The sequence below is a fragment of the Artemia franciscana genome, chromosome 14 (assembly GCF_032884065.1).
Source record: "Artemia franciscana chromosome 14, ASM3288406v1, whole genome shotgun sequence".
NCBI classification, from domain to species: domain Eukaryota; kingdom Metazoa; phylum Arthropoda; class Branchiopoda; order Anostraca; family Artemiidae; genus Artemia; species Artemia franciscana.
The window spans coordinates 2,859,706-2,873,104 of NC_088876.1; the positions used below are offsets into that span (position 1 = coordinate 2,859,706).

The 13,399-nt window shown below is 34.3% G+C and overlaps 1 protein-coding gene across 1 annotated transcript in view; it reads right to left on the reverse strand.

Moving 5' to 3' along the window:
• The window catches only part of LOC136035182 (heat shock 70 kDa protein 4-like), a 102,999-nt gene extending 91,948 nt beyond the window's left edge, over nt 1–11,051 (reverse strand). The window contains exon 1 of the mRNA XM_065716753.1: nt 10,862–11,051. Within this exon, the coding sequence (XP_065572825.1) occupies nt 10,862–10,974 (113 nt within the window). The 5' untranslated portion in view covers nt 10,975–11,051. The remainder of the gene's footprint in view (nt 1–10,861) is intronic.
• Between the last annotated feature and the right edge of the window lie 2,348 nt (nt 11,052–13,399).

A 13,399-nucleotide genomic window follows, 5' to 3' on the forward strand; every position in this document is an offset into this window, starting at 1 on the left:
GTAAACAGTTGTAGGGAGATTCAGCTATGATCAAACAGTTCGTGGTAACAAACTGTAGTAAAGAGTGACCCAGCTCAATAGTAACCAAAACTCTAAAAAATGGAATTTTGATATCAATAGTTACATCAAAAGAATCGCATTTTAATGCTGATTTTAAATATAAAGTTTCATCAAGATTAGTATTACCCATCAAAAGTTACGAGCCTGGAAAAATTTGCCTCACTTTAGCAAATAGGGGGAAACACCCCCTAAAGGTCATACAGTCTTAACGAAGATCAGACCATCAGATTCAGCGTATCAGAGAACCTTATTGTAAAAGTTTCAAGCTCCTATCTACAGAAATGTGGAATTTCAAAAGACAGATCATGGATGCATGTTTATTTGGTTTTTTTTTTTCAGGGGTGACTGTCAAAGTCACCAGATCAAAATTCTGAGATAGCCATTTTATTCACCATAGTCGAAAAACCTAACAACTATGACTTTGGGGATGACTTACTCCCCTGCAGTCCCCATGGGAGAGGCTGCAAGTTACAAACTTTGACCTGTGTTTACATATAGTAATGGTTACTGGGAAGTGTACAGACGTTCTCAGGCGGATTTTTTGGTTTGGGGGGGGAGGGTTACGTGGGAGGATATTTCCATGGAGGAACTTCTCATGGGGGAAGAGAATTTCAATTCTCAAAAGCAGGATTTGCTAGCATTATTTGAGAAAACAATGAAAAAATAAATATGAAAAGTTTTTTCTAATGAAAGTAAGGAGCAGCATTAAAACTTGAAACAAACAAAAATTATTACACATATGAGGGGTTTTCTTCCTTGTAATACTTCACTCTTACACTAAAGTATTTTTAGAAATTTGAACTATTTATTCTACAGCCTGTGTGATTCAGAGGTCATTCTTAAGGAATTGGGACAAAATTTCAGCTTTAGTGTAAAGAGCGAGGTATTGACAAGGGGTGAACCCCCTCATATATGCAATAAAAACATATGAATATAGAAGTTTGTAATGTAAGCTAATTCGTAAGTTATGTATATTCTTTACTAATGAAGACATTTGTAAAAAATTTTAAAGTTTAGTTGCCTTTTTAAGTAATCGAAAAATTGGAGGGCAACTAGGCCTCCTCCCTTGCTCCTTTTTTCTCAAAATCTTCCAATTACAACTATGAGAAAGGCACTTAGCCAAAAAAAAAATAACATGCAAATTTGTTTTAATTATTTATGTGAGGAGAGCCAAGATCAAAACATGCATTAATTCAAAAACGTCCAGAAATTAAATATAAAAAAACAAGTTTTTTAAAATGAAATTAAGGAGCAACATTAAAACTTAAAACGAGCAGAAATTACCCCCTATATGAAAGGGGCTGTTCCCTCCTCAACGCCCCAATCTTTACGCTAAAGTTTTTTACTGTTTTAAAAAGTAGAGTTAAGAAAAAGAGTCAAACTTCAGCGTAAAGAGCGAGGCGTTGAGGAGGAAAAGCCCCTTTCATATACGGAGTAATTTCTGTTTGTTTTAAGTTTTAATGTTGCTCCTTACTTTCATTAAAAAAAAAAACTGTTTTTTTTTATTTCATAGTCTTACAGGGAAGTAGTTGCAACACTAAAAACTCTTGTTTCTTTGCTACAAATTAATACTACTAACAACTGACTGCAGCACCATGCCATCTGTGACCAACAGAGCTATGCATGCTTCTCATCCATCATAACCTATTCAAAGACTCCCTCTTAAGAAGTTCCCATTTCCTTTAGATCTTTCCTTTTAACAGAATCCCACCCCATTTAAGATGACCAGCTTGCCATTTGACTCCCTCCCCTGCACTCTCCATTTTCTAAAAGAAAATGGTTGGAGATGACTGGCCAATAAGAACAATCTCTCATCTTTCATCGACAGATTATGTCCTAGCCCTCTCAACCTTTCTCTCATCATTGCCCTAGAAAGTAAGATTAAACCATACCTACTGTTTCAGTTACTATTAGTCAGTTGGGTACCCAAACAATCTGTAAGCATTATCTCTGAAAAACACCTAGGAAATCCTCCTCTACCTTATTGAGGGCCCATTTAGAACCATAAAGAACTTAGGAACCATACTTAACCCACTTAGAACTTATACTTAACCCACTTAGCACCATAATAACTTAGGAACCATACTTAACCCAAATCATCATGGTAGCTTCAAATATGCTAATCTTGGTTTGCAGGATCATTATCCTTTTCTTCTGATCTTTTCAAATGTGATTAAAAACACCTTGGGCCTTCACAATTCTATTTTATCATCTTCACTCTACCCACTATCTTAACTAATAACACCACAAGATGTATGTGAAGCTGTCCATTTGATCAATCTTCTTGTTACCTAACATCACCTCTTCACATTCACTTATCTCAGTCTTAGCAACTTAGTCTTCTCAATATTAATTTTCAAATCTATTGTTGCACCTTGAACTCTCAAACTTTCAAAAGTTTATTCATTTTGTTAACATTTTCATGTAGGATGCTCTTATCACCAGCATAATGTAAGCTTAGGAGAGTTTTGCTATCCTAACTAATTCTATACTTTCTCATTCCATTTTGCTTCACAAGGTTTCACTTTTATAACACAAATGTAAATTTTTATTTAATGTCAGTGCACCTCAGTGGGGGAAAGGGTGGCAATATGTATTCAAGTATAAATACTATATATATATATATATATATATATATATATATATATATATATATATATATATATATATATATATATATATATATATATATATATATATATATTATATATTTATATATTTTTATATATATATATATATGTATATATATATATATATATATATATATATATACTATATATTATATACTACATATACAGTATATGAGTATACATATATTCAATATGTATATATTGTATATATATACTATATATACATATACTATATGTTATATACTACATATACAGTATATAAGTATATATATACTCAATGACTCCCTGGGAGTCATTGAGGCTCTATATTCAATTTTGACAAAAGGTGTTCATCTAGAATTGTATTGTTTACATAAATTCATTAAGGTTTCAAGCAGATTATGGAACTTCAGTAAATTTGATGGTTTTTCATATATTTTAGCTAAGAAGAAACTGAATACATCATTTAATGCCTTTTTTATGCTCTCACCAAATGTAATATTTGGTTCTGGGTTAGATTTCATAAAAAATAATTAAATATAAAAATTTGTTTTTAAAAGAGTCCCTAAACATTTCTCTATGATGTTTGAGTGCACTGCTAGCAACAAAGAAAAAAAACAACAGAACAAAAAAAGAAATTAGGCTACCTATGCAATATGTGATTGGTTGTAATTTCCTGTTTAGGTTCATGAACAATGTTGACTCTAATGGTGGACTTTCTGTTTTAATATGATGCCATTTTTGAGTGGGTTTCAAGCTCTTTTTAAAAATTCCTGTAAATTTGTTTTCAAAATAAAATTTTACTCTCAAGATTTAATAAAATAATAATTAGCCTAGCCTACCACTCCTGAATTTATTATAAATGACATTTTTTTAATGTCATTTAGGGGGTAGGGGGTTTGAACTCTCTCCCTCAACTAGTCTTCAACTAGCTTTCATTCAGTGCGGACGAACAAAAAATAACATTTTTCTGGATATTACCTTGCTTTTGAAGCGTGAACATAAGCTAAATTAGACGGATTATTTTTTCAAGTTTCAAGGATAAACTATTATGAAAGTGTAAAGATTGAATCTCATTATCTACGTCACTCGTACAAATACCGATCTACCTGTGTTTGCTGAGAAATTGTGCAAAAAAGATTGGATTTGTTTGTTTTGCTAATTAATGGTTTATCTGACGTTGAGTCTGGAACTTTGTGTGAACTGGATTCATTTCATGGGATGCAGCCTAATAGACTAGTACATAACGCTATATTAAATTTTGCCGTGCGGGCGAAATCAAAAGGTAATGCAAATGCCGATATTATCAAAACTGGTTGCGATTTTTTCGCCGACGATTTGGTGAGCGAAGCGAAGAAAACAATTTGGTCTGTGGCGAATTATGCTACTCGACCAAGTGAAAGGCTGAAAGTTGCTGATACATTTGCAGACATTTTGAAAGTTTTAGACTACTGTGATAAGAATTCAGTGGAACTGCCGAAGTTTGTTATATACGAACCGGACGAAGTCCCCACAATTCCTGGCGAGGCAAGCGCTACGTTAACCCGCAAGGTAAATGATTTATGTCTAGAATTTAAGAATTTTGTGTCTATGGCTAAAGCACAGAGCCTATGTTGCCCTTCAGCGAGTAGTGTCCCAGGCCCCGCCAATCCTGTAACAGTCAATCCCCAGACATCCTATGCCGTTGTTCTAAAAATGCCAAAGTCTCTTGATAATCCCATTGCTCGCAAGCAGTTTTTGGATACCATCTGCCCCAACTCAGCCGAAATAAGTGAGCTAAAAAAGGTGAGACAGGACTGGAAATTATTCGTCAAGTCCAAATCTTCTGCTGAAAAGATCGTTGAGAAAATGATAGTTAGTAAGCCTGAGGTCTCTGCCATGCTCAAAGAGAAAATGTTTATTGCTGTTTTGAAAAAGGTTCCACCTAGTATGACCCAGACTGATATAGAATCCCTTGTTCCATATGCATTAAAAGCAATAGTAATCGGTAGCTTTGAGCGCTCCAAAGTGTTCAAGCTGTATTTCGGGACCAGTAAGGATCTCGAAGACTTTCTTGCAGTCTCAGTCCGAATCGGTTATGAGAAGCTGCCTGCTGAAGAATTCAAATTTCTCCCAAAAAGATGTTATTCGTGCCATAGAGTTGGTCACTTAGCGACTAATTGCGTATTGACGCCTATATGTGGTCGTTGTGGTGCTTCTGATCACACATCCACAAAGGATAATTTGTGCACTAAAGATATGTACTGCATTATATGCAAAAAGAAAGGCCATACATGCTATAACATAAGATGTCCGGCTAATAAAGCGATAATCAATATGAATGCCCTACCAAAATGAATCTAGAACCCGCTTGTGCTAAGCATGCAGTTGCAACGTGGAATTTAAATGGAAATATCCTTAACCGGTCTATTTTTATCGAGGACCTTCTTTCAAGATATGATATTGTGTGTTTGCAGGAACATTTTGCAACCTCTCTCAGCCTTCCGTTATTGAACCTGTCACCAAACCATCAAGTTTTTACAGTTGCAGCCAAACGCTCTCGCACTCATGGCCGGCCATCTGGTGGCCTTGCGACTTACGTTAGATCCTCTCTATCAACCTCTATGTTTGACTCGGGATTAGACTTTCTCGCTATCAAAATGCATGATATTGTTATAGTGAATGTTTACCTCCCTACGGATTATCGTGATGATCGATCAGATAGACAGTTTGCCATAAGTATTGCAAGGCTATCCAAATGTATTGATAAAATAAAAAAGCATGGACTTTCGTGTCTGATAACAGGTGACTTTAACTGTGATCTTGAAAACCCGAGCGGCAACAACAGTTCAAGTTCTAATCGTGCTAATATGTTACTCGGTATGTTAGGTGATGAATTTATACTCGCGTCTAAGAATAAGAATTTTTCATATATTCATAATTCGGGAAGTATGTCAAACCTAGATCATGTTATGCACACTCAATCACTTACACCGAGTGAGGTTCTTGTTTCTGATTCAAATTTTACATCTGACCATTTTCCATTGTTTTTCAATATTGATTTAAATAGTAGTGTTCCGCCTCCTCCTGGAAGGCTCCAGAAGCGTCCTTATTTTGTTTGTGATTGGAAATGTGCGTCTATGAGTTCATTTCAGTCGACTTGTGATGAACTTGTTTCAAAAATCCGCGTTCCTTTTGATCTGCTGATGGTTAGTTCTAAGAACCATCTGGCGGAATCACGAATTCGGTTGAATATTTATTGTGGTGAGCTTGTGCATGCATTACGTCTTGCTGAACAGTCAGCTGTACCATTTAGATGGGTGTGGCCTGGTACCGAAGTACCAGGCTGGTCTGCAAATGTTAATCTTCAAAACGCGTGTAGTTCGGCAAAATTCTGGCTTTCGGTTTAGCGTGAGGCTGGATGTCCTCGAGACGGGTGGGTGAATAAGCTTCGAATTCATAGTAAACGTAAATTCGCGAAAGAACTTTCACTACACCATAGTGCAATTATTCGTTCTTCATCTCAGGCTATCCTTACCCACCCAAATAAACTTTGGTCTTCATTGTTTAAAGAAAGATCTCATGTAACAATGACCTCAATATCTCGAGATAATTGGGTTCAGCATTATAGAAATGAATTTTCGGCTCCTGATATCAAGCTACAAAAAAGCTTTGGTGTGAAACTGGATGATTTCTTCTCACGAAAGCGAGAAGAAAACAGTCCGGGTGTTAAAATTACGAGGTGTTCTATCCGTTCTGCTATTAGAAAACTAAAAAAAAAGAAATCGCGCGGTTGTGATGGTATATCAATTCAGCACCTGCTGTTTTGCAGTGAGCTGTTCCTTGAGCACCTTGCCCTGCTTTTTCAAATAATTTTTAACCTGGGTATAGTGCCTGATTCTTTTTCAATAGGAATATTAACACCTGTGCCTAAAAAGGGAAAGCCACTTAGCCAGTGCTCGTCTTTCCGACCTATAACTGTGGCTACAGTTTTTTGTAAGTTATTTGAGGCACTTATTGTCGATGAACTGCGGTCGAAATGCACAGTCCCAGACCATCAATTCGGTTTTCAGCCTAGTCTTGGTAGTGGTCACGCTCTTTCTGCTCTTGTTTTGGCTTTGATAGATGCTGAGGAAAGCGGTGAGAGCATAGCTCTTGCTGCACATGATGTCAGAAGGGCCTTTGATTCACTAATTCATGAGCAGATTATTTTGGATATGGGCCTAGTAGGTGTTGATCCAAGTATGTTAAACCCTTTATATGATATGTATAAAAATTTAAAAGCTAGGCTTAAGCTACCAATAACACCAAACCTGACAAATAACCCGGTACTCCCCATTGAAAAAGGTGTAAGGCAGGGTGCATTGACATCACCTACCGCATTTAATAACAGCATTGTTAAACCACAATCTAAGTCAAATCTGACATACATTCTGAGAGGAATTGATCTATTGTTAATAAGCTATACAGACAATGTACTTAATTTGAGCCGCCTCCTTCACGGTTTAGAGGAAAATTTTATCCAGCTTCAAGTAGAATATGGAAAAATAGGCCTTCAGTTTAACGAAAAGAAATCTGATGTGTTGTTATTTAATGCTAAGCAAGGGTCTGCTGTTGATGTTAGGCTGGGTGGTGCTACTGTTTGGCTTGCCAAACACATAGTTTATTTAGGGATCCCTATTGGTTGGTCTATGCTTGAAACATGTCATCTTTTGCAGAGTCATCTGCAGAAGCGGATCTCTTTAGCGTATAGCCATGTTGTAGTTTATAAGTGTCAGTTTGATCGGCGGATTTTGGCCCATCTATATAATGCAATGGCACTACCTCATTATCTGTATCTAAGTCCCTTTTGGAGGATTTTCCAAAAGGAAGATAAGAAAAAATTGTGGTCTACATATTATAAATATGCAAAGTACCTCTTACGGCTTCCACCATAGACAAGTAACCGTATTGTGACAAGTCGGTATGGGATCATCAACCCTAATGAAGCAATATTAGCCCAGATCACCAGATATAACTCTAATATTGTTACTCATCCTTGGGCAATTATTTTGAGGCAATAGGTTTTTTTATTTTTTGTAGTTAGATACTCATGTGTTCTTTATTTTTCTTGTGTGTTGTGTATTCTTTTGTAGTGATTTTTTTTTTTTTTTTTTTTGATGGGAATGAAATATGCATGTATGTATGTATGTATTCCTGTACAGTGATATTTAAAGTTGTATGTATGCAAAAGTGGTTCAGTGCTTCATCGAATGTTCTTTATAAATTATTCCATTGTTGTGATGTTTCTTTTTTTTTTTCTCTCATATTCCTTTTTTTTGTCGTTTTGTCTGTATACTCCGTCTCTGTTTACTTTGTATTGTATGACGGGTTAGAAATAAAATAAATAAATAAATAAATAATAAATGTTTGTCTGTTCATATTAATGTAATAAAATGCATGAAAACACATGTTTATGAGTTTTTTAAAGTTCTTTTCAAGGACCTTTAAGGGATCAAAAAAAATTGCCATAGCAGTGATTATTATACTTTTAAGCACATTGAGTGATGTAGGCTATTCGTCTTCTTCCTAGCCAAATTATGTGAAAAAGTATGAACTGGAAGTATTGGCCCTTTCTAGGGGAAGACAATTTTAGCACATTGTAATACCTATGCTATTTTGTGGCAATTAAAAATAACAGAACAGCATCTCAAGTTTGAAATTGTCATACCTTTCATTTTGCAAATTAATAGCTGAAATTGTATATTTCTTAGCCTATGCATTTTTCCATTTCTTGATTTTGTCAGTGTTGATTCAATTTACAGTGTTGTCAATTTACAGTTGTCAGTGTAATGTCAATTTACAATTTACATTTTGTTTTAACCCCTAAATGGGTTAAAACAAAATTGACACACAACAAAATTTACAGGAAATATGCAATTTGGGCAACATATTTGAAGGTAAAGTGCAGTAGACCTGCAGTCAAAATGTGTTAACTACAATCATTGTGGATAAATGTTTAATTTTTTCCAAGTGTGTATTAGTGCATATAGCAAAATTCTGATGATTGCATATTGCTTCTTTATCATTACTAGAAAAGTGCATCCATTTTTGGTTGACCCTCCACTTAATAAACCTTGTTTGAGGTTTTTTTTAGTTTTATTACTCTTTGTTGAATAAATGTAAAATATAGACCTTGCCTTGCTACCCACAGGGCTTATGGACTAATATGCTTTGCTCTATAGGTGATGTTATCTGTAAGCAAACCGACTTTATGCATTTTTAGTCTTGTAAGAGGGGGATTTTAGAAACCTAAAAAATGGATGAGCTTCTGTAATAGGCCTAATGACAAAGAAACAAATATGTGATCATCAGAATCTTGCACTTTGCACACTTCAGAATCATATGCACTTTAGAGCACTTGGAGAAAAAGTAAACATTACTGCATTCTGCATGTTATGAAGAAAAAATTGGGTAAAATTCTAGTTAATTGACTTTTTGCCGTCTTGGAAAGGGTTTAGGTTAGGAAAATGAAACTTTCAGGGATGGGTCTACAGGCTAAAGTATGTCCTGGGAAGGAATTTTGAAGCAACTACCTCCACTCCTTCTCCCTGTAGAGGGCCCTGACCTTTGATGACCTTTAAAAATATGGGTTTTATAAAAGTGAAACCTTGCAAAATAGATCTGCTGATTATTTGAAGTACAACAAAATTGTTTTCAGCTTCATAACTTTGCTCAATTCTATTTTATAAGGTTTTAAAGATATGCAAATTTATTTCCTAAATTTTGAAAAAAAAATATTGATATGGCTCAAAATTCAGTAAATTTATAGCAAACACTATTACTGGCTTTTGTATAAAGTGAATATACCACTTGATGCCTTTTTTTATACTCTTTACAAAATATAATAATTGCTTCTACTGGAAATTCAGATTTAAGCACTTTGTGACCTCTTAAAAATGACCTAAATATGGGGTATAAAAAAGACTTAAAACGTTGGTCTCAAACTTTCTAACATTAGACTCAAACTTACTGTTTCACTGTAAATCCATTTATTGAATGTTAGGCCTATATTATCTACAAGCACTGATTTTAAACAATTAAATTGGATAAAAAAAAATTGTATCAATATTATGGTGTTTTCTTCTTCCTTGTTGCCAAAATTTCAATTAAAGCATGTGTTTTTGGTTGTTTTTTACAAAATAATAGGATATTTGAAATTGCAAATCTGTAATAGTTTAGAAACAAATTGTGGCTATATATTTGCACATCAGGGGGGTGGGGGTAAAGCATAGCATATATTAAATGTAAACTAACCATTCCTGTATTTACTATAGTTAAATTTATAGTAAACAGTATAACTGGCATTTGTAATAGATGGCTTTCATATTTTTGACCAAAAACGCATGCTTTTATTTAAAATCCAATGTCAAGGAAGAAGAAAATGCCATAACATTGATAAAATTTATTTCTTCAATTTAATCATGGAAAATCACTGCTTATGGATAATATAACATTCAAAAAATGGATTTATAATGAAATGGTAAGTTTGAGTCCAATGTTTTAAAGTCTGAGACCAATGATTTAAGCTTTTTTTATACCCCATATTTAGGTCATTTATAAGAGGTCAAACAGTGCTTAAATCTGAATTTTCAGTAGAAGCAATTATTATATTTGTAAAGAACATTAAAAAAGGCATCAAGTGGTATATTCACTTTATACAAAAGCCAGTAGCCTAATACTGTTTGCTATAAATTAACCAAATTCTACTCAAATAACAGGAATTGCATTTTCAGAACTAAAGGCAAAGAAAAAGCAACTAGTAACTGAAAATTAAGGTAAAATGTTGTTTTGTCAAAATTTCAATAGGTATAGACCTGTCATGCAGGCAAATTTCAGGGCTCTCTAGAGGGAGAAGGAGTAGAGGTAGGTATTTCAAAATACCTTCCCAGGACATACTTTAGCCTGTAGCCCCATCGCTGAAACTTTCATTTTTCCTAACCTAAACCCTTTCCAAGATAGCAAGAAGTCAATTAACTAGAATTTTACCAAAAATTGTTTTTGAAGCATGTCTAGCCTACTTCTCAATAGCCCCATTTTGGGCTTATACCAATATGATTTTAAATTCCTAATTTTTCACCAGTTTCTGTCCACTAAGTCTGCTGCAAATTTACCACAATAGCCATAGTTTTGTAGAAAGGGCTAACAGAGGAAAACATCACAAATCCACTTACGGGGTATCCCTTAGGCTGTAATCATTTGCAAGTACTTCTAATCCACCAGATCTGGCAGCTGCAATAAAGCAGTTTTCATTGCCAAAATCAATTCCTATTACTGGAACTGCCATTTTATCAAATAAGATCGCTACCCTATTCTTTTTTTTATGCCGGTAGACAGACAACTATTGCTGCTGTAGAATGAATTTAAACGAAACTCCGAAACCTTTCCAGAAAGATCTAGCCGTAACCATAGACAACCGCTGACAAACACCATAAATAAAGGATAGCTCCGCATTGAGTCGAGGCTGATAGCTGATAGCGTGTTCGAGCATCCAATTTATCGGCTTAATAGTGCTTATACATTTGGCGTTTTCTAAAAATTTGGGAGATAGGCAAAAGCGCAAATTACTAATGTATTTTTCTACCTGTCTCCCAGTTTTCCTACTTGTTCTTCTGTTATAATTCTTTTATGGAGCACGGGAATTTTTAAGGACGATCTCTTTGACCCAGTCTTAGGTGCGAAATCTCTTTCTAGGAATCTAGCGCATTGAAGGGATGTCTACCGAAATGGTGCTAAATAATTCCACGCTCTCAACCAGCCATATCCAGAACTCCTAACTTGCTTGTTTTTACCGCAAATATGGGCTCTTGCGTCAGTTTCTTATCAAACATCCTGTATGATATCCGTATTTCAAAATAACCTTGTTTTCATGTATTTCTTTTGTTTGATCTAGAATTCATGTCTTAAACTTTTGAACTGGTATGATTAAACTATTTTAGTTTTTTATTTGACTATTTAATTTGGTTGTATACTTCCAGATTTCAATTATTGAAAAAGTCTCTTCATTAGACAATTTCTGCTTTTTGTTTAGAAGCCTCTATATATTTCTTGTTAAAATCCATAGCTTTTTTTTGTAAATTTATTGCTTTATAAAGCCCCAAGAAAATTGAACAGCACATCTTCATTTTCTCTTTTTCGCATGCCGGCCCATTTATTGGCATCTTTTTGTGTCTTATCCGGAAACAGGAAATTTAAATAACAGTAGCAGTCTACACTATAAGAAAAATGAATGTAGATGTGGCTTAACATCAACTTTACCAAATGTAATCTACAAAAGATAACAATAAATACTTATCTTGCGACATGTTAACTGAATCGCTATTGGAAATTTGGTGATTAACAACATTAGTTACGCATACTCTATTCTAGACTTGCATTATTAACAAATCTCTGTATATGTGCCAAATTTCACAACTACTCTCTCTATTGTTCTCTACATTTAACTTCATACATTAGCTCCATTTTATTTTCGGGAATACTCTCCAAATTAAACCTTTTATATATTTGCACAGTATGTATTATACATTAAATTAAGATTAAAATACAGATATATTATCCCGGACTGCATTTCCACCAGTCTACGATATCTAGCAACTAATTCTCATTGTTCACAGGCTTACTCTTTACTTAGCTCTTTTACTTTAGTCTTTTTACTTTTACACTCTTTACTTAGGCGGTGCAATAGCACTGCCTAAGTAAAGAGTGAAGTGGGCTCTATGTATTATTTTACTTTTTCACCAGAAAACAAAATTTATTCTGAACATTTTTTCTTTTATAGAGTTAATGAATAAAAATTAATGATATTATCAGAAGTGAATATCGGTGTATATCAAGCTGTCAATCTGTATTAGATCTTTTCAGTAGCCTCACGGTGATTTTCTTCTTTTGTGGTTGATGTTATGACAAATAAAAACCCAAATATCAGAAAAAAGAATTGTTTTCATTAAAGCACAACAAATGTTTTTGTCTTTACAAGGGATAGGGAGCGTTAGTCTTACTCCTATTTATCGTAGTTTCTGTTCGTTTAACTTTTTCCCTGTGATATTTATACGTCCTGTTTTACACACAGATTATGCTGTTTTTACGTCGTCGTCATATTTTTAACGGTCGCCACTGAGGTGGCAACCGGTTGAACTTGAGACGATACATGGGCTTCGCATATCACACCCAAATTGAGGCAAAAGAACATGGAATAGAAACACACACAATCCCTTGCTCTTTACGCTAAAGCTTTTAATTGTTTTAAAAAGCAGAATGGTGGCAAAGAGTCAAACTTTAGCGTAAAGAGCGACGGATTGCGGAGGGGACAACCCATTTCATATACGGAGTAATTTCTGTTCGTTTTAAGTTTTAATGTCGCTCCTTACTTTCAGCTAAAAAAATTAGTTTTTTATATGTAATTTCTGAACGTTTTTGAATTAATGCATGTTTGATTTTGGCTCTCCATACATAAATTATTAAAATGAAATTTGCATATTAATTCCTTTTTTGGCTAAATGGCTTTCTCTTAGTTTTGATCAGACGATTTTGAGAAATAAGGGATGGGGAAGGAGGCCTAGTTGCCATACAATTTTTCGGTTACATAAAAAGGCAACTATAAATTTTAATTTTTAACGAATTTTTTTATTAGTAAAAAATATAAGTAAGTTAAGAATTAACTTACGTAACAAACTTTTATATTCTTTATTTTTTATTATGTATATGAGGGGGTT